The following is a 22,204-nucleotide window of genomic DNA, read 5'->3' as shown; positions in this document are numbered from 1 at the left end:
AAGAATAAATGTAAAAACTCTACATATTCTTCTGCTGAAAAGTTGTTCCTTGGAAGAAAAGATACTAAGTATTTATTCCTATTTCTCTTGATTTATTTACATCAGCTTTTCACAGGATCAAAACTCACCCAATGCAATTACTTGGATTTAAAAGTGAGAGTCTTTTAGAATTATTACAACTAGACCAAAGTACGACAGCAAAAGCTAGAGCATAAACTAAAGGAATTTGTTAGTGGTCATAACAGCAAAACTGGATCTGTTAACACAATATCCTGCAGTGTTCTACATTAGCATCAGTTAAGCTCAAAAACAAAATAAAGACAACCAGTAACTGCAACTATCTGAGGTGACCTTGGCATATTTACACTTCTGTGACCAAAGGATTTAAACTGCAGTCAGGATGTCACATGACAGTATATCTGGTTCCGTAACTAGAACCAGACACTGCCATAACCACAATGACAGAAATTGCTGGCTCTGACACTGAGATATTTGAACTTACTCAGTTAACTGTTTTCCGAAAAAAAGCATTAGGGAATTTTTGACCACCAGGCACTCTTTCTAATCTGCTCTCCTCTGGCCAAAACAATAATGCCACATCTGATTAAATCTCCAAAATCTAACCACAGACTTCTTGCCTCAGATATTTCTACCCTTTTTATTAAGTGATTCAGTTTTATGTCTTGTTTTGTTTGAATGGACACTTGTCCTGCTTTGGCTTTTGCAAGATCTTTTACCTTCCTACCAGGATTGCTGAGCTCAAACCCCTCACACGGTGATGCCGCTTTCACTTCAGGCTGTAACTAAAGCTCCTTACCCAGTACTCACCAATAGCACAAGCTACACCAGCAAAACCTTCAGCACAGCCACTTGACCCTGGCATCAAACAAGCTAAATCACCTAACTGCCTGGCCCTGCTCATTTAAATCAAGACACAATCTTGACTCCAAAAGAATTAAATGCCTCTGTGTAGCTTTTGTGAGGACACTGTTGGAAGATCATATAGAACAGTTTGGACTACTACCATTCTAGGCTATCTTGGCCTAAGCCACCCGTCTGAACCAGAGCAATGAATTACATCAGCTGCCTCAAAAAGGAGCAGGACTGGATCCTGCTGTGGACATGATGCCTTAGCTGAGAATCTGGGCTCTTGCGGCTTTGGTCTAGACCCAACTGATTTCTTCCAGATGACAGAAAGAAGTTAAGGGTGTTGCTACAAATGCAGTGTGAGAGATGGCAACCACAGAATAGAAAAGACAGCTTTGTGACCCTCGGGTTGAGCTGGTGCCCTGTGAAGATGTACAACAGAAAAGTGAAAGACACTTGGTGTACAAAGTCTGTTTGACTGCTTCTTCTTTTCTCTGGCACAGCTGTACGAAGCAAAAGCTCTGACAGGAAGACTGGAAGAATGAAAATCTGCCAAACTGCACTGCCAATGAATTGTGCAAGAACTGAAGAGAAGGAGAAGGAGATGACAGCAGAAATTAGAGATGTAGAGGTCTGTGCTGACATTCAGAGGCCTGGACAGGCTGGAGAGAGAGGCAGAGAAAAAATTCATGAAGTTCATGATGCACCTAGGGAAGAATAATCCTATGCAGCAGTACAGGTAGAGGGTTGACCTGCTAGAAAGCAGCTCTGCTGAGAAGGACCTAGGAGCTCTGGTGGACAAGTTAACTATGAGCCATCGATGTGCCCTTGTGGCCATGGCAGCCACTGGTATCATAGGGTGCATTAGGCAGAACATTGCAGCAGGTCGAGGGAGGGAATCCTCCCCCTTTACTCAGCCCTTGTGAGGCCACGTCTGGAGTACTGTGTCCTGTTCTAGGCTCCCCAGTACAAGAGGGACATGGAGCTACTGGAGAGAGCCCAGCACAGAGCTAGAAGGATGATTGGGGGATTGGAGCATCTCTTACGAGGAAAGGCAGAGCTAGCAGGGCCTGTTTAGCCTGGAGAAAACTGAGAGGGGATCTTATCGGTGTATACAAATATCTTAAGGAGGGAGTCCAGAGGATAAGGCCAGACTATTTTCAACAGTGGCCAGCGATAGGACAAGAGGCAATGGCCACAAATTTAAACACAGGAAGTTACATTGGAATTTGAGGACAAACTTCCATAGTGTGAGGGTGACAGAACACAGGACCAAGTTGCCAAGAGAGCTTATGGACTCTGCTTCTCTGGGGATATTCAAAACTTCCCTGGATGGGATCCTGTGCAACATGCTCTGGGTGACCCTGCTTGTGCATGAGGTGGCTCTAGAGGTTCTCTGAAGGTCCCTTCCAACCTGAGTCATTCTGTGATTTATATAACCAGGTTTTCAGAGTACCAATTTCACAGCATGAAAAGGTCAAATACCTTGCACAACTTGGTCTGCCAAAATGTTCCACTGACCTGGAATGGCAGGATACAAGTCAACATGGGAGACTGGGTTTCACAGGCAGCATAAATACTGGCTAGCTTTATGCATCTGGTTTAGGAGTTTATTTGCAATACCAGCTACTGCAATATCAGTTTGTTTGCAATACCAGTTATTTGCACTATCTGTTCCTGCCTTCTGAATGTGATGCTTTAACAGAATACAAGCATGATCCATATGAATACCTTTTATTGACATATGTTTGCATACCATAAATTTAACTGCAGTGGTCTAGGTATATCCCACACTGGTCAGTTTTCTTCATTCAATCCAGACATAGAGAATAACTGTAGCCACGTTCATCTCCAAATGCCTAAGTGAGCAAAATCTTGTGAGGAATCTTCTTTCCCTGACTCTGTCAAACCCCCTTAGCCTGACTTGACAATCTGTTCCTTTGAGCATTGTATACACCTCTCCCTATCTTGTTTACAGCTTCTCCTTGTAGCATAGGGAAAGCAGTGCCTTTAAATTCAAAGAGAATTCAACAGCAATGTGAGAAGAAGAATTCACCAACATTCATAGCTAGTTCTGAAACCAAATGCATAGGAAATAACAGTTCTGGAATCATCTTCTTCTTCCAGGTTAAATGATGGTATACACCCACACTTCATGTTATTTTGGGTTGGGACCAAACTATGTATCTGTCTGTATTTGGAAAGGACACAGCAAGTCAATTCAGCAAAGACTATTGAGCTATTATGGATAATTTTACCATTTCTTTCAATTTCTATATAAAAATAAAGTAGCATTTTTGCTGCTACCTCGTTCTAGTGAAATAAGTCATATTTCATGGCTGTATCATTGACTAAAAGATGTACATCATAATCTAGGCATAATAGCTAGGAAATATGATCTGAAAGTGTGAATAAAACCATTAACAACACTTTATAGGGTTTTGCTCACAGGAATAGAAGTAAGAGTTTTTTGAGCAAGCAACCTGCAATATATGATAAGCAAAGAAAGAATAGCCTCAGGAAAGACAAACGAAGATCATCTGTCCACTGCAAAAATCTGGTCTTCCAATAACTGGTGCTTCTTCTTAGCAATTGACAAACAGAACTTCCTTCAGTAGATCCAAGTAATTACATCTGAAGAAGAATATTACCCCTATGGCAGAGAAATGATTGATGTCGTTTAATTTTGTATACAGTATTTCATACCTTTGAAATTTTGTGCTTTCCCTGAACTGGCAGAGATACATTGCTTTCATATTGGGACTGTCCTATTATCTAGAATTGAAAATGAATAATAGCTCTAAATTCCGTGGCATAGTAACTGTATCCAAGCTGGATAAACTTTCAAATATGTAGCTATGTTTTGAATTTCATTCCTTATCATCTTATAGCTTAACTAATTATATCTGACAAGCTACACATGGACAATGTCATAATTAGATTTTAATTTAGTATCTGCAACAGCTTAAATAGTTTATGTCATCAGTGGTTTACTTGTAGCTGAAATGATAGCTAGGCTTTTACCAAATTATTCATTTTCTCCAAAACCGATCAAATCCACTAGGCCTAATATATGAAATGGTTGCACTTCACCTCACAAGAACACTAGAATAATGTCCAACAACGTTGCTTAAATTACACGTCAAGAAAAGCTGCATGCAGAACGAATCTGGATGAAGACTTAATCTCTAAAGGAAAGGATAGAACTACCCTTTTTAGGGGTAAGCAGGTGAAAAGGGACATAAGGCTTTGAAGAGTTGCTGTTTTTTCACAATCCTGACTTTGTCATCAGAGAGCTTGCAAATCTCCTCACTATTAGGTGCAAAATCCATGGCTTACACATTTATACTGTTTAAAATATATTTTTCAAATTGGTATTTTGCTCCTAAGTTTTATGAGACAATACAATTGCTCAGTCAAAACCTGAAGTTTTAGTTTTGCCCAGGTATTTGAAAAGTATCAGTGGCTATCTATTGTTATATAATTGGTATATTAGAAATATAAGAACAGATTAAATTTTGAAATAACATTACTTGTTGAACCAATTTCCCATGATTGAAGCTGATCAGTTACGTCATCTTATTTCTTTGTAGGGCCTCTCAACTCCGAACACCATGGAATTAAAAGATTTGATTTTTTTTTTCACTAATACTTTCATTTAGATGTTAAACTTAGATATTTTAGGTAGTTTAATCAGCCAGCTATGGTGTTCTGCTTGCCTGGCCATGGAGACTCTATCAGTGAAGGTTACTTCAACCACATTTCTCTTTTATACTATAGCATCAGCAAGAAAAGATGTAACAACCTGTTGACCCTTTATTAACTTATTTTATTCTTTGAAGTCTTGGCAAGTGTGCTGTGACATTTTGCACACTATGGGTATGGCTGTTAACGACAACAGGCTCTGTTCTACTTGAATGGCATACCTGTTTCTCACAGGAATTACACTTTCTATTTTCATTCTTTTCAAGTGGCTCTATTGTTGAATATCACAAGATGACAAAGGTTTTTTTTACTTAAAAGACTCTACTATTCATATGCTATTTTGATATTGTTCCCACTTATCTTTTACAATACCAGACTTCGAAGTTTGCCCATGTCATGTTATAGCCTTACACCTGAGTGGCTGGCATTTGGGGACATCTTAATGTATCTTAACAGTATCTTCTTATATCTTAACAATATCTTAATACTGTTAAAATACACTCTGAACTTTGTAACACGCTAGTAGAGACTTATTCAGGGTCAGCCACTACTGACTTCTCATATTAACTGTTACTCATATGAACATACTATTGCTATCTTCTATACACATCTCTTCTCAAGAGTTGAACTAATTATCACAATATCAGCAAGGAGTTATAAAACCTTACATCCTGTAGGACAGATATTGTAATATGTATACCTCCTGCCTGGGAGGCTTTCCCGGTTATATCCAAATGATCCAGTGGCATCACCTGCAACTACTGTGACAGGATGGTGCAAGCCTATCAGCATTTACTTTTTTGTACTTAAAAAAAACACTTCCTACTGTAACTTCGCTTGAATCAAAACTATTTTGTTTCTGAACATTGATTGAGCATAGAAAAACACTCTTAGTACTCTTATTCACATTAATTTCCCTAATTTATCCTCCTTAGCACTCTTTCCAACCAGAATTGCCATATGTTGCATATGAGCTAAGCCATATAGTTAGGATGTTGTACAATAAGCAGGTGAAGAGGACTCTCTAGGAACAACATATCTTCTAATTTCAGTCACTGAGCAAATACTCTTAATATTGTCTCGAAAGCTTTTGCAGAAAATTCATGCAAGATTATAACAGTGTCATCAAGACCAGTATTTTTAGCTGAGACACTGTTAGTGACTAAATAAATTGAAGATTATCTAAATGGTGTCAATTTATTTAGCATGAAAATAGCACAGTAAAAAATAATTCCAATGTTCTTTACCTGATATGCTATCTTGAAAAGATTATGCTTATAAAATGCTCTAAAATGTTCTGTATTTAAAGGCAAATAGCCTCAGAAGAAGGAACCAATCTGAATCTGTTTTCTCTAAATCTTTTCTAAAAACTGTCTTAGGGTTAGTTAAGCCAAACTCCTTTTTTGGAAAGATCCGGCAACTTTGAAGCCAAATATTCCAACAACTCTTCTGCATTCATTAAATCAAAGTCCCATGCAATTTCCCAACATCTCTTATCACCATCTATTAGCACCATTATCTAACTGACTAGAAAGTCTAATTTCATGAATGTTGACAATTTAGGTGTCAAGAGCACTGGCAAGGCAAAATAGGTTGTGCTAATAAGGCCTAAGCAATGGACAGGATAATCAAACATCTTTTGGAGACTGAAATACCATTATTTTTGAGAGAGAGGAAGGTAGAAAAATATTCTCCAAGGATTTGGATAAGCTACAAGTCTTTAGTATCTATGTAGAAAGCTCAGAATTCACTGCAATTAAGTTAAACATCTACATATGTTAAGATTAACTGCCGATCATCTTTTAATAGAAAAAATGTTAAAGCTGGATTGTTGCTGTCACAGCTGCCACTTTCGAGGTATGCAGTATTTAACAGACTTTAACAATACAACACACAAAGACATTTGAAATCTAATCTCTTGACATTTGACTAAAAGATGAATAGTTGACTACTATCTTTCTTTCATGAGGTTCAAATGAGTCATAACAATCTGATTACAAAGTTTTAATGAAGATCTTTTCCTTTTAAATAGCTGTCCCTGCTTTAAGTGCTCATCATGCTTTCCTAATACTGTATTGGATATAACAATTGCTGTACCTGACACTCTACATTTCCACTAAAGGTCCTTCCTTTGGAAATTCACTTATACATATATATATATATGTATATATATATATATATATGAAAGAACTTAGAAGCTAGTCTGCTAACTAGACAATAAAACTAGGTAGTAAACCCCACTAGATAGTAAAAAACACTTCATTTTACTTTAGCTGCTGAGATTCAACAGCATTGACACATACAGGATAAAATTTAGGATTTGTACCATGTAACGGAGACTCTTTTTAAACATCCAGACAAACATCTCTGCTTTCACTGATAGAGGTGATTACTTCAGTATAGTACTCAAACACATAATACAGCAGGAAAGCCTGGAAACAGTCATGCAACCCAGCACCACTGCATTGAACATTTAGTAATCATTATCAAGATGATTGACCATCTTGAAAAATATTTGATAAATCCTTTCGGGATGATAATCTCATGTCATTGCTACATATTTGCATCCTACATCCTTGCCTATCTTCACAGGAATAATTTGATCTTCACAGGAATAATTTGTCATATTACTAATGACTTCCCTTTTCTGCACTCGAACCTTGGCATTGCTCCCTCATATGTCACCCATATAAGCATGTGCTTATGTCACTTATATGTCATGTGCTTATATGTCACTCATATAAGCATGTGCTATAGTGGGAGTGAGTTCCCTGCACCAACCTTGCGAGCCCTGTAGCATTACACAGGAGGCCTCCCCAGCCATGGACCAACACGCTGCTCAACTCAGTGGCTGCAATGTTAAACTAGAAGACTGCAGATACTTCAAAGCGGGAAGTCCGTACAAAGAAAAGGCCAAAAGCAATATTAACACTAAGAGATCTTTATCGATATTAATAGATCTTTATAGGCCTATTAGTAGACCTCACCATACTATATTAGAGCAGAAGTTTTACGCTTTATAAATCAATGTAATCATAGAATCATAGAATCACAGAATGCTTAAGGTTGGAAGGGACTTCTAGAGGTCATGTAGTCCAACCCCCCTGCACATGCAGGGTCACCCAGAGCACATGGCACAGGACTGCATCCAAGTGGGTTATGAAGATCTCCAGAGAAGGAGACTCCACAACCTCTCTGGGCAGCCTGTTCCAGTGCTCTGTCACCCTCACGATTAAAAAATTTCTCCTTAAGTTCATGTGGAACTTTTGGTGCTTCAGTTTTTGGCCATTACCTCTAGTTCTGTCGGTGGCCACCACTGAAAAGGGGCCAGCCCCATCCTCCTCACTGCCTCCCTTGAGGTACTTGTAGACACTGATTAGATCCCCTCTCAGCCTTCTCTTCTCCAGGCTGAACAGGCCCAGCTCCCTCAGCCTCTCCTCGTAGGGCAGATGTTCCAGGCCCCTGATAATCCTTGTAGCCCTGCGCTGGACTCTCTCCAGCAGCTCCACATCCCTCTTGTACTGTGGGGCCCAGAACTGGACACAATACTCCAGATGCGGCCTCACCAGGGCTGAGTAGAGGGGCAGGATCACCTCCCTCGACCTGCTGGAGACGCTCTTCTTAATGCACCCCAGGATCCCATTGGCCTTCTTGGCTACAAGGACACACTGCTGCCTCATGGTCAACTTACCATCCACCATGACACCCAGGTCTTTCTCCGCAGAGCTGCTCTCCAGAAGGTCGGTCCCCAGCCTGTACTGGTGTCTGGGGTTATTCCTCCCCAGGTGCAGGACCTTGCATTTGGCCTTGTTGAATTTCATGAGGTTTTTCACCGCCCAGTTGTCCAGTCTGTCCAGGTCCCTCTGGATGGCAGCGCAGCCCTCTGGGGTATCGGCTACTCCTCCCAGTTTTGTGTCATCAGCAAACTTGCTGAAGGAGCACTCTGTGCCTTCATCCAGGTCATTGATGAATAAATTGAACAGGACTGGACCAAGGACTGACCCCTGGGGGACCCTGCTAGCTACAGGCCTCCAACTAGACTCTGCACCACTGATCACCACTCTCTGGGCTCTGCCATCCAGCCAGTTCCTAATCCACCTCACTGTGCACTCATCTGTCCCACACTTCTGGAGCTTGCCCAGGAGGATGTTGTGAGGGACGGTGTCAAAAGCCTTGGTGAAGTCGAGATAGACGACATCCACTGCTCTCCCCTCATCTATCCAGCTGGTCATTCCATCATAGAAGGCTATCAGGTTAGTCAGGCAAGATTTCCCCTTGGTGAATCCATGCTGAGTACTCTTGAGCACCTTCTTGTCCTCCATGTGCCTGGAGACAACAGCCAGTATGAGCCGTTCCATCACTTTCCCGGGGACAGAGGTGAAGCTCACCAGCCTGTAGTTGCCTGGGTTAATGAAAGCCATTAAAACAGAACCACAGATGAGAAGGCTTCACCTCCGTGAGTACGGACCATTCTAATCCAGGATATAAACTCAGACCAGCTAAGTTCTGCTTTTATCACACCGTAATTGTATGCCAAAAGAAGTTTTAAGTTGGGAATTTTAGGTATTAAGATTTTTTTTTCTGTAAATATGTAGGTACACATATATTTGTTCTACACATGTGTTATTGTACTGCTTTATTTGCTGCTGTCCTGTTTAAGGTTGTCAAGAAATGTTTTTAAAATTCTTAAAAACTCTCTTTAAAAGTGGTTGGTTACTCTGGAGTTGGTATATTGTATCGTAAGTGCAAATATAACAGACAATCGATGAGCCCATGGTATAATTATAGTCAGCTACATCCCTAATTTGGACCTCTCTCCTTTCCTCAGCTATTGATTATTTTAGAATCAATAAGACCTTTGATTTTGGGCCTCTATGAGCTGTGAAATGAAACTAAAGCTTTCCAATGCATTCCAAAGGATTTGGAAAGAGAGAAAGGAAAGAAATTGGCAGACAGAAGCCAAAACAAGCCATGACTCACTTCCATAGAAGACGACTCTAAAAATGACTGACACTGTCCTGGTTTTTTAGCATTTCATCTTTAACTCTTCACAAAAGACAAAAGACCACAGGCTAATCCCAGTCTCTTTACTGACTTCCAGATTCAGTAATTAAACCAAAATATATTATTCTTTTCAGATTATTAAGCAGAAATAGTCATTAATTTTAACAGCAAAAAAAGGTTGGAAGTTGATGGTATAGTATAGGCAATTTTAAATTCCCCCTTTGACTTTAGCTTCGGTATGCTATTCTCTATTTCGCCATTAAACATTACAGGTGACTATCGTTATATGCCCAATATACTATCACACAAAATGACTCAGTTCAGAGGAGAGAGAAATTCATCCTGGATAGAGTATGTTGTATGAAAGCTGCTAAAATGTATGACCACATCATTTTTATTAATTTGAAACTACAGCAGTAGCGATGAAGCAAGAGCCACCATGAAATATTTCTTGAGAAAGTGGAAAGTTGCACATGTGGTCTGCAACCATTTGAAAATCTCTATCACATAATACAAACTCTGTAAGAAGGAAAAAGGCAGTTCTAAAGGCCAAGAACCACAAAAAGAAAGAGCAATTAGGGTCTCTGAAAGATACATCAGCTGAAAAGTTGTTTCTTGGCAGTTGAAGAAAGGCATACAAAAAATTGCAAAGCAGTCTTCATTGCTAAGCTCTTAAACAAAAATTCTCTGTCCCTTGCAATGTGTAACAAGCATTTGCAGCTTTTACCTTCCGAAGAACCATGTATAGATGAATAATTATCACATTGTCATGGGGAAATAAGATAAATTAATCAATCATAATATTCTGTCCTCAGTGTTCTTGGACAGCATAATAGCTCATAAATGTTGAATGTCTTCATTAAACGTCTGGATATAGGCTGTTACAGGGTGGAACAGCATGCACCTTCAATGGGCTTGCAGATCATATGGAAATGGCGCAAGCCATTGACACAAATAAAGCTTTGGGCCACTCTTCAGAAGGAGCTCAAGAAGCTAGAGAAGCAGGCAGACATAAACAGATTGAAGTTTCAAAAAGGTAAATACAAAGTTCTGCCCTTGGGATGGCATAAAATATGCAGCAGTGTAGGGAACTGACTGGCTGCAAGCAAATACATTGAGTGTTCCAGCTCTTAACCATCCTGTCTGCCTTTCCCTGGACTTTCTCCTCCTTGTCAATGCCTTTCTTGTAGTTTGGAGTGCAAACTGGATACCATATTCCAGATGCAATCTCCCGAGTACCATAAAGAGGAAAGTAATCAGTTCCCTCATCCTTCTGGTTATTCTTTCTTAGGCAGACCAGCATACAGTTTGCAAAGGCAATACTGCTGATTCATGCTCAGCTTGTCCATTCGGACTCCCAGATCTTTTTCTGCAAATGGGAGATGCTCAGTGCCCATTTTACGAGATCATGTCCTTCTTTGTAACACACAAAAAAAAATCATTCAAAATTGACAAAGTTAAACATTAGAAAAAGTAGCAGAGGAACTTAAAGATATTTTCTTACATTGAAGAGCATACATTTACAATGGTCAATGAAAGAGGAGGAAGGGAAGCCCTCCACCTTGTATAGAATATCTTTCCTCCTGCTTTCATTCAAACAGAATCCTACAGCCTACAACTACTAAATCAATAGTTTTATAATGTTCTTATAAACCAAGTTATTTAAGGTGTTATTTAATTCACAATTAGGACCTTAATCAGTAAGGCACTGGCCAAACACCAGGTTTTCAGTACTCTGAAGATTCATCAATTGGTAAAAGGGATAGGAGAAGACAGGAACATTACTTAACATAAGTTATTTCTGCCTGCACTGCAGTTCTTCCTAGTCAGGATGATGAAGCTCAGTGAGCCCAAGTTACTGTTATCCAATCCCTAATGATCTGAAAACATTACTAGAATCATTTATGACATAGCACAAGGAAAAGATAAAAGACTTTAATAATGTTTCTATCTCACTTCCTCAATTTGGGAACTATCATGATGGGAAGATGTATTTCTTGGTAGACCAGAAAAAAAGTAGAAGAGTGCTAGCACCAGTAGCATGAAAAATATGAAAAGCTTTGCCCTGTGAGACAGCACAGAGATGTTTAGGGAATAGATGTAGTTTTATCATGTTGTTAAAATAGCTTTGCACCTAATTAGCCATGCAGAAAGGCACAGCATAGTACTTAGTGCAAAGCATCCCAAGCATGTGCCTGTAGTGCTAGTGGGATTTGCGCCACCCTCTTTGCATGCCATAGTGCAGTTTTAGCAAGTCATCCAGTTGCAGCTCAAGCCAGTGCTTACTGAGGATTTTTGCATCATGCACAAAGCAAATGCGCCCAAAGAAAGTAAAATAACGTGTATAAACAATGCAAAAAACCTTAAGCAGTAATGAGTACAATAGACATTTTATTGAGAATTAATCAAAGAATCAGAATCCTACAAAATTCTCAGACACAATCATATTTTCTTGTACTTTCATTTGATGTTCATATTGCTGGCTTCAGAGCACGTCCATTTCACCCCAAGGAGAGGAGAATGCTATTATCTACAATGTCAAGTTCCTGCTGGTCTTCTAAATGATGGAGCTGCCCAATCAATCCGTTCACAGTACAAAAGGTTAAGAGCTCAGGTCTCCTACTTTCCAAATGAGTGCTTTAACCATGAAGGGAATTAAGAAATCAAGGGCATAAGCACTACTACAAATCTTTGTAGAGTTCCAGACTGGTTTGTGTTGTGATTTTTATGTGTGTGGTTCTTTTAAAATACTTAAGATCAAATTCTTCAAATGTCACCTTCATCACCAGTGCTTATACTTACATTGTTGATTACATTATGTCTCATCTAGCTCTTTTTCCAGTGTGATGATCTCTCTAAGAGCAACCTACTGGTGAAGTCCCAAGACTTTAGAAAATTTTCTCTCAGCTCTTGCCTTAAAAAAACAGACTTACCTGTCTAGACTTACAATGCAGATTTCTTCCCTTTCCTACTGGAGTATACTATATTGCTATGCCAGCAGCCTAGGGCTTTGATTTATTCTACAGAAATAGTACTGTAGATCTGTATTGCTGGAAGCAAGTTATTCATTAACTAGAAACAAGACAAATGATAAGTAATATAAATTGTTTAGGCTATCAGAGTGCATTGTCCTAATAAATTTTCACTCAAATTTATTCAATAGCAGAAACATTATCTTCATTTTGTAAACCAGACCCAATTTCTAAATGAAAGGCAGCTTCACTAATCACATACAGTGAAATAAAGACGTCAAATGGTTTTAATGCTACAGCTATATACTGAGTTTGCAGGCTACCCCATCAGTCTACATTACTGGGCGGGGAGAGGGTTTTTTTTTTTTTTTACATCCTGAATCACTCTATAGTTCATTCTTTCCCAGGTTTGAGCAGTGAGAAAGGAAGACATTGCAGAGGCTCCCTCACGCTGCATTCCTTTCTGTTCCTGCCAGAGTTCTAGTCGACTCTCATACAATCACAGAATCATAGAATCGTTAAGGTTGGAAGGGACCTCTAGAGGTCACCTAGTCCAACCCCCCTGCACATGCAGGGTCACCTAGAGCACATGGCACAGGACTGCATCCAAGCGGGTTTTGAAGATCTCTCTCTTTCAAACTCATTCTTCATAAGCACAATTAAACTTTCAGTCGTTATTTCCGCATTTCTGCATTTTCTTGTGGAAACAAACTTCTAAAATTCTGTCACAATTCTGACCAAGAACAGCAAGGGATGTGGATGCAGAGATGAGGAACATAGTCACTTACATTCAGATTACCTAATAATTCACTACAAAATAAAAGTATGCACCACAAGGCTAACATTTCACACAGCACCACATTTTACAAGAGTCTAGGAAACATCTGTAGCAAGGATAGTAACTAAATGAAAACAAGACATACCTTCTTCATAGAGTAGCATCATGTTTGTGCTTTTGTTAGCAACCAAATTATTCAGTAAGGCGATTACACTTTGCATTGTGTTACCAAGTATACTGTCTTGGTGTTCCTGCAATAAAAATACAAAATTTAAACAATCTAGTTTTCCTTTTGCAAGATGAGTAGTAGACTATTCCTTTAAAAATGTAACAATACAAAAACAACATTCTCTCTATCCTTTGAAATTCATTATTTAAAAGATAGGACAATCTTAGCAATTTTAAGGAGAATATCAATTTTTGGGGGACAAATCTAAAATCTTGGACCAAAACTTCTCATACACTACTTCTGAATTTTGAAATATTTAAAATATTATATAATAAAAGGGATTTTTTTGAAAAAAAATCCTAGTTAGATCTAAAATATAGTAACACTAAAATATGGTACAGCGTGTTATCAATCTTTAATTTCTATATATTCAAAAGCAAGAACTTTGTATAGTATTTCACTGTTTTTTTTTTCTTTTCCCTTTCAGTCTCATAATTCACAGTGAAATAAAAAAATCTATTTTTTGTTTTGCACCCAAGGAAGGATTTTTCCTGAGTATAGCACTAATTTTGTATACACATCAGATACCTGTTTCTGTGTCTAGTTACGTCATTCTAAATATGTCTCTCATGCTCGACGGATTGCTTCAGTGGTGCTTCACAGTTTTCTGAGGCTATACTGATAAGGGCAAGCTGTTATGGCTAAACAAAGAATTTTCTTTTGCTGATATTGTAGGCAAAACACTTTGCACAATCAACCTGAAAGGGATGGATAGGACACTATCCAAAGTGTGGACAAAGATGTATGTTTAGTCAGTCTAGTCATAGCAACAACTCACATAATTCCCAAAAAGCCAAAATAGAAAAGTGATGAACTTGTGACCAGCTCTTCCAAATCTCAGCCCAAATATAAAAATAAATGTGAAAACTTCTCAAGCCTCACTAGGAGGTTCAGGCATTATTTTTACCTATTTCTTGACACATAAATGTAAATAAAAACATACTTCCAACGTGAAAATGACAACATCAGTAAAAAAACAGTCATATTTTACATACATCTGGGTCACTTTCATACTTCCTTCACACTCTGCAGAAGTGCACAGAAATTCAAGGGGCTATTATTTTTGAGACTTAGGTTATAGTATTAGTATACTATATAGTATTATAGTATATATTATAGTATATATAGTATTATAGTATATAGTATATAAAGAGTATTATTTAGTATATATATATTTAGTATAGTATATAAATAGTATTATTATAATATAGCATTATATTATTATAGTATAGTATTATATTATTATAGTATATAAATAGTATTATTTTAAATAGTATTATTAATATTATTTATATATTTAATAGTATTATTTATATACTCAGTTACAGCTACAGAACATGCTATTTTTCTATTGACCTCTCTGACAGCAGGCCTTTGAGACAAGTTAAATTTGAATTTCTATAAGAAAAAAATTAAAAGACGAGGGTTGGGTATGTATTTTATACGACAAAAATGACTTCAGCCTTTGAGTAGAGTCAAAGGCAAACTCCCCCTGAAAGTTCATACTCTTTGTTTAGGAGATCAACTGGTGCCCAGAACAAGTTATTTTCCAAATCTCTGCTCATGTATTCACCACCTTCTCATATAGATATTTGAAAACAACCATAGCAATCCGGCTTTCTTTAGAATAATCTTTATTGACCATCTAGATACCAAAACTGCTGTGGAATGAAGCTGCTTGCCTGTGGACAATCACAAAGAGCAATCACGAAGAACATACTATTGTTCTTCCAAGAATCTACTCCTCATCAATCTAAAAATAAAATTCAGAGTGGAATCTCCAGTTTATAAACAAGTTTATAAATCGTCAGCACTGCATTTATGCTACACTTTTCAAACCTCCACCTGTGAATATTATATAGTTTATTGCAGGAAATTCTCAAGTGATAGAGTACTAATTTTTATGTTTTGACTAGTATACAGTGAAATGCATCTTCAATTCCATTTTTGAAGGTGCTCTGTTCAGTGGTGTAAAGACTAAAGCCACGTGAAAAATAAATTAATTCCTTTCATATTTAACTGCTGAATGAAAAGTTTTGGCAGGCAGAGGCTTAGATGTTTGCTTTGAGAGTATTAATTTCTGTCTCTGCACTCAAAAACTCAAATGCTATTACTTCCTACAAATACATGACAAAGCAGGATACTCTAACAGAAAGTATAAACAAACACCGTTCCTTTGAACCTTGGAGCTACAAGGACTACCTGATTCTACTAGAGCTCTCCAAACTGGAACATAAGGAGAAAATGTAGCTCATCGTTATGTGAAGGGCAGCAGTTTCCTACAAAGCCCTAAAACATATAAACCAAGAATGCCGAATTTCTCTGCACTTTACCTATCACTATATCACTTATGGTTGCAATAAAGAGTCCAATAAAGATCTCTTTCTGTGAAGGTCTAAAGTACAGCCTAATAAATTTAAATATTATGTTGGAAAATATATAAATATTACAAGCTTTAAAAGATAAAGTAACAAATACAGAGAATTAATGACATAAAGCCATGCTACTAAAAAAAAAAACTAAATTTACTTCCTACAGAGAGTTGAAAGATAAAAAAAATATTTTTGCAAATGGCTAACACGTTCATCTGTTTAGCTATCAACACAATGTCTCATAAATTCGCTTAAAGGACATTAAGAATGCAACAAATTCAACAGCAAGAACGACTATTTCTGTTACTCAAGAAAATGATAGATCCAGAAAAAATACAAAAGAACAAAAAAAAAACCTGTCTATGCTAAAATGACAGTCTCAAACTATTTTCTTTTCAAGTGTATTTATGCTATCTTGAGGTTAGTGTCTCATATATTTTGCATAAATATCTTGAAGTGAAATTCACTTTCAAAATAAGCTGGTAATTGTTTACCATAGCAATCTTTTGCATTCACCAAGCTAGTAACATAAAGTAATCTGTGCTTTTAGTGGAGATGAATTATATTTTACAACCCACAATAAAAGGCTAAAACTTATGTATTTTGCATATATTAATGACTATTTAGCAAAACTTATTTTACTATAATATACAAACAAGCATTCAAGATGCAGCTATAGGAATATGTTTAGGAATAGAAACAGTCTCGTAAGGAATAAAATAATCTTACAGAAAAGCAGTCTATTCAGCTGGATTACTGAAGTTTTAACATATGTATCAAAAATGGTTTGTGAGAAGATATTAGATTTCAAGATGCCACAGGCATGTCTTGCTTACCAAAGTTATCACTGATTGCTCTTAGACTAGATTTTAAAGGTTTACATAAAAATATTTAACTTCTTCATAATCTATCCAGGAGCAAAGCTGATGTAATTTGTGTGCATGGCACCACAGACTGTGGACATTTAATGAACAGTGCACTTGACAGCTTTAATAAAACATAGCATTTGCCAGCAGAGATAATTAGAATGGAAGCAGCAAAATTCTAGTGTTTGGCAACACAGATGAAACAACTTCATTAAAATGTACAGCTTTGGCGTATGAAAGGCAGGAAAGCACTGGACCCTGAAGAATCAGCCTTCTCAAAACTAATTGCTTCAGTGCTTAAAAAGGACAGCTATGAAATACCAAGGGCATAACAAGGAAATACTAGTATTAAGGAAAAAAAAGCAAAAAAGCACAGAAAATAAATCAGGCTTTTCAAACAGGACTGCAATGTATTTAGGCCATTAAACTTTCCACTCTAATTTTGAAGGGTTGACTGTTACTAAAAGAGATCAGGCAAGTTATTTTTTAAAGTCAGTTAGGTAACAGGGTGCGAATTAATGAGGTGGGTATGTAAACATGAGCAAGACACTGTGGTCTTAAGTCACCATTTCTCTTCCTTCTAGTGTTTCAGAACTCAGAAGAGCTCAGGCAGACTTTCGGTAACAAAAAAAAAAAAAAAAAAAAGCAATCGTGATTAAGAAGCTACTGATTTGGGAAATCTCATATATGTGACTCCTAGTCATTTTTCCTAGATTTCAGAAAATAAAAATGCAGTAAATGCTAACTTTGGAGATATGATACAATTGGGTCTAAGGACTACTAATACTATTCATTCAATGGAATCAGAGTATTTAAACTTTAACTGTATTATGGGCTCTCCTTCTCAAGCCTACCTAACACCTAGGAACACAAATCAGATAATTACAGACACAGAACAAGACATCTTGATCTTTCATACTGTAAGTCCATCGAAATAAAAAAATAATAAAAGTGAACTATATTTGCTGAAAGATTCTGTTATTTATTTGAGGTTCTGTGGCATGGTACAGGCAACATGAAATAAACCAAAGCATTGATATCAACAAGAATTTTTAACAAGAGCACAGTTTAATATTGCATTCAATCTAGTTTATTTTTATGTATTTTATTACTTTGTATATATGAAATAGCCTGTCTAAATATAACAGTAGAACCCTTTCATGCAAAGCTGATATAATTGCCATACAGCCTGTAGGAGACATTTAGAACAGCACATGCACTGTTCTTCAATCACAAGAGAAAGACAACTGTGAGATGAAATGAAACTACCTATGTGTACACAGCTGGCTAATGAAACCTTTAATATTTTGTTGCTTCTGATCCATAAGATCAATTAGGCAAAAACTGAAAGTGTGTAAATATGATCTCTAATATAAACATGACACCATGATCTAAATTAGAAGAACATTCTGCAAAAGACATCTCTCTTGTTAGCATGTCAACCAAAAACAATATTGTCAGATTTTTCTCTTATTCCACCGCAGCAGGGGATGCAAAATTTCACAATGGTATATTTTGAGAAGAATGTTTCAACCACCAAGCTACAAGTACAATTTTCATTGGAGACCTAAGAACCTTTCTTTTTACCCTGGAACTCACTTGTGGCATCCCTTTCACCTGTCCTAATTTTTTTCTTATCTTAGAGGCAAGCATCTAACAATAGCTGCATTAATAGTCTAATACAGAATAAGAAGGGAAGGCAGTATTTACAACAAACAGATCTCTAAAGAATGTTCCCTCTGTAGAATGAAAGCCAGCTTCCATCAAGACATGCAAATGCTTCCTTTGTGAAATGAAGATTAAGAATTGATAGAAATAAGTTTTCTATTCCCTTCTCTTTTTGTTCTGTTGCATTCAGATCCTATGAGAACAGAACTCCAAAAAAGAGATTTCGGGAAAGCATGGTGTGCAATAAAACATGTTTTTATGTTATATTCTAACCCATTAAGCCGGCAAACACTTTAGGTTTCAATTTGTAGAAGTTAAAAAAGTTATGCACTCCAAGAATGGGGATTTAAGTAGTAAATTAAGAAGAATTACAAAACTGACATATATCAACAAGCATAAGAGTTATAAGATATATAAAGAGAAGAATGCCAAAATGTTTTTTGCATTACCTAGAATGGAAGATTAGGAAAATTAGCCTCCCTAACATTAAAACTAGCCTTTGTGAATAACATCCAGCTCATCCTTAAATAAAAAATCTACTTGAGATTGAAGAGACAGTATAAAGAGAATGTACATAGATACATCCTTCATACCAAGGAAGATTCTGGTACACTAGGAGTATTCACTGTGGTGTGTTCTGAAGCTCAGAAAGTAACTGATCCCAACCCAACAGTAAATTCATGCTTAATTCCACAATTCATTGGTGCTTTCTAGAGTCTCAAGTCTGAGTGACGCATTTGTGCCACAAAGTCACTTGGAAGCTGCTATCAACCACTAAATCATGAAAATCCCATGGCAAAAGTCTCACTTCTCGGACTTGCATTTTCACCATCAATGGAAAGGTGGTCCTTCAACAAATTAAGACAGATAATGATCAACTGATATTTTTCTCCTAGATGGACCTTGCTTTGAAGCAAATGACTGCCTCTTTGCCATTACAAGAAAAAGTCTTCAGATAAGCATGGGGAATTTGCTAATGACATTTTTAAGTTAGAGAACATAGATGCCTTTGACTCATCCAAAAGATCATAATTTAAACTCTGATTGGAGAAGGTCTGAAGGAGTCAGAACGGAATTTGTACTTAAAATCACAGGAAGAGGCATATGCTGTAGAGGGTCCTAGGTTAGAGCACTCAGCTGGGATACTGTAAAAAATAGTTTCAAATCCCTGCTGGAACTGGGCTGTGCAGGATTTCTCTTAAACTCCCCATGAGTTCCCTAACTCATCACCAACTGTTGAGGAATTGGTCTCTATCTCCTCTCCCCACAACCTGCTCCCCTCTCTACAGCTAATTAATTGCTAAATTAATAGTTAAAAACAGAAATAGAAATTGATTCAGTAATTATACTGTCTACTGAGGTGTGTGAGATCCAGATAAAAATACCTTTCCTGATGATGCAGCTTCCAAAGGAGTGGGAAAAATACCCATGGTCCTGCTCAGTCTGATATTGAATGTTTTACTCTCTATATTCACAGACTATCCTAAAATTCAATAGTACTGGTGAGAAAGGTGTTCAATAAGCTAGTCAACGTATGTTAATGAAAGCTGACAAGCTAAGAAACACAGAAAAACAGAACCTGTTTGAATGAGAAAAAGATTCTTTTCCCTACCAGAATTTAGTTAGATTGAGGCGAGATATTAAAGCTGTCGAAAGTGGCAAGAAGAGATTTACACATTTAATTTTTGTTTTGACTCTTTGTTTTATTCCTTCTACACTCAAATAAATAATAATATTCAGTTTGAAATGTTGTTTTTCACACATTCACTTTTTCAGCCTGTAAATGCAACAGCAAATCAGAAAATGTTGATAATTACTATTTATTCAAATTATATAAAACTTGAAAAAATGCATTGTTATATTAAAAGGAAGCATCTGCTGAATATTGTTACTTGAGTCACAATATAGTTTTGACTACATTTTGGCATCTTCTAAGTCATTTTATAAATTACTTCTGACTTAATTTCTATGATTCAGGTTATGAATTTAGGGATTTGCCAAGTAGTTAAATCTTACTCTGAAAGTCATTAGGCATCTCTGGATTTTTAAATAATCTTTCCTCAAGGCAACATGTTAATCTCAGTCTTGGACACCTGTTTCCTTATAATTGCTCTGGGGTTTGCATTTTCCCAAGGAGAGGTGCATTTAGAAAGCAGACATGCCCTCCAATCAGACTGCTCATATCAGCTATCAACATTTTATTCAGCTCAAAACACCAATACTGCTCTGAATGGATCTCAGCCCTTCCCCACTCAACTTATTTCAGTAGGAAAAAAAATACATTTTTTGTTATTTGGCATCAAAGTCCCATGTCTCAAAACAGCTGAGAACCAACAATATTGAAATATATATATATAAATATACATATTTATATATTTTTATATATTGTATATATAAATTTATATATATAAATAAAATTAACTGATTGCCTGAAGAGTGCTGAAAAGTAATACGGCCCGATGAGAAAGAGTGCATCATCTCTTTCATGCATCTGTACTGGACTTGGATAGACAAGCAATTATGCTTCAAGTAAATTGCATTCACATTAGCGAACCAGAAAGACAAAGCAAGAGCAGATTGATAACAATAAATAAAAACTATATTTAGCAAAACAAAATGCTTATTAAATATAAATTGTTAAATGATTCTACTTATCGTCTCAATACTCAAGTATTTTCTCTGTCATAGACAATAAATATTATTCACTTAACTTTGATGTTAAGAGAGATAAGACTTAAATTCAAATGCACTATACGGAAATGGTATAGGGAAAGTTTATTTATCAACGCTTTTCTTTATTCAGTGATCCATGGTCAAAGGAACACAATCCATGGTGTTTTGCCAGCCCCTAACCTGAATTGTAACAACCTCCTTCCAACTCATCAGACTCCTTCCTTCCTCCCTTCCTTGCAATGTTGCAGGAGGTCAAAAGCCAGGTCCTGCTTCCAGATGACTGAACCCTGAAAAAAGGCATCCTGGAGGGCTACATTTTTTAACTAGCAAATTTCAAATCATGAATATTAGTACACTGTAACCACTTAATCAAATGAATAAATGTTTTTCATTTCCTGGATTTGTCAGTACTTTAGCTGCATTACTCTGTGACATATAGGAATAGGGTTTATGGATAAATTATTTCCCTAAAATATTTTCTTTTAAATCACTGGTATATCATCTCTACTCTCAATTCTACCTCAGGCTAATGAGGTAAAACACTCTCTTGCACCCCATTTATCACAGTGTTATCTTGGAATTCATTCAAGACTGTAAGGATGAATGTGCCTTCTTTTTATCCCAAGTCATGAATATGAAGTCCTAGAGTAGAAAGAGCTGCAGTGAACTTGAAATCCAATGAGCTAAACAGTCTGCAAGTGTGATGCTGAGGTAAAGGTTCAGAATTTGTCACCAAGGCAGGATCACAGCCTGCTACTATACTAACCTACCTACTAATATGAGCCTAGTATCCCAACTCAACAAATGTGGTTTTCATAGCCACCAAAATTTCTGTCAGTCTGGTACCTCACACAGGAGTATCTGGAAGGAGTAGTTTCAGTTTATACCCAGATGATGTCTCAATTGGAACAAAAGAAAAAAACTAAAAGGAAGTAGAGTTTTTTTCTCACCATAGATAAATATTAGAATCATGCTTTCACTTGTAGACACCACAGGAATTAAGTTTACTGTTATCAAACTATTTTCCTTGAAGATCCAATCCACTCATCAGCCTACATTTGTCTACCAAA

General features: G+C 37.0%; 1 protein-coding gene across 1 annotated transcript in view; it reads right to left on the bottom strand.

Annotated features, from left to right (window-relative positions):
* The window catches only part of ULK4 (unc-51 like kinase 4), a 134,307-nt gene that overhangs the window by 18,456 nt on the left and 93,647 nt on the right, over positions 1-22,204 (bottom strand). The window contains exon 31 of the mRNA XM_088521218.1: positions 13,472-13,577. Coding sequence (XP_088377344.1) covers positions 13,472-13,577 — 106 coding nt within the window. The remainder of the gene's footprint in view (positions 1-13,471; positions 13,578-22,204) is intronic.

The sequence above is a fragment of the Tinamus guttatus genome, unplaced genomic scaffold (assembly GCF_059628265.1).
Source record: "Tinamus guttatus ecotype Peru unplaced genomic scaffold, ASM5962826v1 Tinamus_guttatus_pri_ptg000115l, whole genome shotgun sequence".
Lineage (NCBI taxonomy): Eukaryota > Metazoa > Chordata > Aves > Tinamiformes > Tinamidae > Tinamus > Tinamus guttatus.
The sequence above is the reverse complement of the archived record's forward strand: the minus strand, read 5'-3'. Positions and strand labels throughout refer to the sequence as shown.